At 34.3% G+C, this 2,902-nt stretch overlaps 1 protein-coding gene across 1 annotated transcript; it reads left to right on the top strand.

Moving 5' to 3' along the window:
• Positions 1–1,315: 1,315 nt before the first annotated feature.
• On the top strand, positions 1,316–1,987 carry LOC106790658 (histone-lysine N-methyltransferase SETMAR-like). Its single transcript, XM_014755725.1, has one exon. It carries the CDS (start codon positions 1,316–1,318, stop codon positions 1,985–1,987), a length of 672 nt encoding a protein of 223 aa, XP_014611211.1.
• Positions 1,988–2,902: the final 915 nt, after the last annotated feature.

Genomic DNA, 2,902 nt, shown 5'->3' with positions numbered 1-2,902 from the left:
ACATTTATTATGCCAATCACATGTATCGACAGCCGCGTTATGCTCGGGCTTTTCAGTGATTAGTGCAGCATTGCATCGCTTTTTGGTATAAAACCAATCGCGTTCTTGCGCCTGTTGGCACTCATCATTGGGGCATTCGGCACGTAGCATTCAGCACTCTTGATTCATCGCTCGAGATTCATCTATCTTAGAAAGCTGAGACTTGCGAGAACTACTTCGAGGAGAATTATTTGTATTGCGCAATACTACATCATTTAAGTTCGGCCAGCGACAAGGGACAAAGGCGGTCCTGTACTTGGCCAGAATTATCCTGATTTGTACGGATTCTTCGTCAACGTTTCAACCAGAGTTTTTATGCCGAAAGGCTTTTCCCTGACGAGCCAAATAAAGCGTACTTTTTAGTACTGACTGGGCTCAAATATATTTGTTATTGTGTTTTATTTTCTTATCCTCCTTCCCATTAATAAACAATCTTGATATCACCTGTAAGGGCATTTTTCGATTCACTACAATCCACTGGAGTACCGATTAAGGCATCGGTCGCATCAACAACATGTAATTATTAATATTAATAAAGGTAATAAGGCAATTAAAGTTATACATTAAAATAGAATATAATACAAGAAACAAATAAAAACTCAAATCAAGAATATTATATCACATCAGATATAGAGTGTAATGTAAGAGAATCTAATATCAAAAACTGACGTTATCGCTTCTAACAATGAAAAAAATTGTACAAGTTAARAACTTACAGTTTGTAAAGAATTTCAAATATTCCGAGCTATTAGACGGCTGGCAGAAGAGGGCCAACAACCTTTTTCTCCATGACAAAAAGGTTTAACATTATGGCAACAACGTCTGACGTTGCTTTTGCAATCGACGAATCGCTTAATATTATTTGCTTATTTCAATAATATTAGCATTTCCTAACCGTCGATTTGCAAATTCGTAATTATCTAGGGGCATGTGACGTCGAGGAGCGTCTTCTGGCAGACTTTCCTGTTACGATATATATAAGAAATCCCACACGTATACAATGTACAGAATTTGCATTATTATCTTGCATACAATACAATAAAAAACTACATTGTAATCATGAGAAAATATTCCTTTACAATATTACCAAATAATATTGTGTTGGCAAGAAAGAAATTGCCGATTTTGATCATTGATGTCTCACTCCCATTTTTATAATACTCGTTAATGTTATGATTTTCTTTTTATTATATACGTTATCTGTAATCCTTACTTAGCGGTATAAAATCATTGCGAAGATATTATCTTAATGTTCTTTCTTTATATCAATATTAATATGGAGTGCAAAAATGAACATTTTCGCAATATCTTGCTTTATTATTTCCGTAAAGGAAAGAACGCAAGGCAAGCCGCAAAAAAGATACGTGATGTGTATGATGATGAAGCCCTTAAAGAAAGGCAATGCCAAAATTGGTTTAAAAAATTCCGTTCTGAAGATTTTTATCTTAAAGATGACAAACGTTTAGGTCGACCAGTTAAGCCGACTGAGGATGAAATTAAAACCATCATCGAAACGGATCGTCACATAACTACACAAGAGATTGCAGAGAAGGTAAATGTTTCACATACAACCATTGAGAATCATTTAAAACGTTTTAGGCTCGTTAAGAAGTTGGATATTTGGGTTCCGCACGATTTGAAAGAAATTCATCTGACACAGCGTATCAACGTTTGCGATTTATTGCTTAGACGCAATGAATTTGATCCGTTTTTAAAACGAATCATCACTGGAGACGAAAAGTTGATTGTATACCACAATGTCAATCGAAAACGATCGTGGTGCACGCTTAATGAGTCATCGCAAGCCACTTCAAAGGCACAAAGATCCAAAAAAAGAAAATTTTTCTGTCAATTTGGTGGAATGGGAAAGGTCCGGTGTTTTTTAAGCTGCTTCCAAGGAACCAAACCTTTAATTCGGAGGTCTACTGTCGGCAACTGGATAAATTGAATGCACCAATCAAGGAAAAGCGACAAGAATTTGTCAATTGTAAAGGTGTCATTTTCCACCAGGACAATGCTAGGCCGCAAACGTATTTGGCCATTCGGAAAAAACTGATTGATATTGGTCAGGAATAGATGTTACGCCCACCATATAGCCCTAATCTTGCACCATCGGATTACCACTTATTTCGATCTCTGGTGGATTATCAGGAAAGATATAGATAGATACATATTGTTATTTGTTACTATATTAAAGAATAATATATTTTTATATTAAAAAAATAAAATGATAACTGTAATTCAAGCAACAAATCTTCCTTTACTTGCGCAAGATAGTAAAAAATTTATTGCTCCAAATTTTTTGTAATATTTTAATTTTCTTTCCTGTATATAATGAAACATTAAGAAATGTAAAAATAATTTGTATAACTTAAGGATAGAAAAACTTAAAAAAAAAAATAATTCCCCCTCGAAGAATCGGACGGTAACTACCCGCGTGAGAAGCAGAGACGACACATTTTTATTTATTTTTTAAATGTTTATTTATTTTTACAAAGCAAGTATTGTTATATGTGTTCATAATAAACAAAAGATATAATTATAATGAATTTTTTAAGACATAAAGGCCGGTTACTCTGCTCGCAACGTCATGTACAATTATGATGCACCTAATGCTTTACGGCTATCCGTGATCCTTATATATATATATACATATATATATTTGGCGTTTACAATGTCAATGTTTACGCTTTTGGTTTATTTCTTTGTATTCGTCGAACAGAATAGTCCAGTCAATAAGAGGCAAAGTGCCGACTTTTTGAGCACCCGGCCAAAAACTTAATATAATGGTAATTCGACGACGTTGAATCGAATGGTGCTAATTTTTTTGCAATTGGATCAGGAGATCTTTGAGAAAAAGGGT

Source organism: Polistes canadensis, unplaced genomic scaffold, assembly GCF_001313835.1.
Source record: "Polistes canadensis isolate GaletaPanama2010 unplaced genomic scaffold, ASM131383v1 scaffold_253, whole genome shotgun sequence".
NCBI classification, from domain to species: Eukaryota; Metazoa; Arthropoda; class Insecta; order Hymenoptera; family Vespidae; genus Polistes; species Polistes canadensis.
The sequence above is the reverse complement of the archived record's forward strand: the minus strand, read 5'-3'. Positions and strand labels throughout refer to the sequence as shown.

Excerpts from the sequence above, each read along its gene's own strand:
- LOC106790658 (XM_014755725.1), top strand. The coding sequence starts at position 1,316 with ATGGAGTGCAAAAATGAACATTTTCGCAATATCTTGCTTTATTATTTC.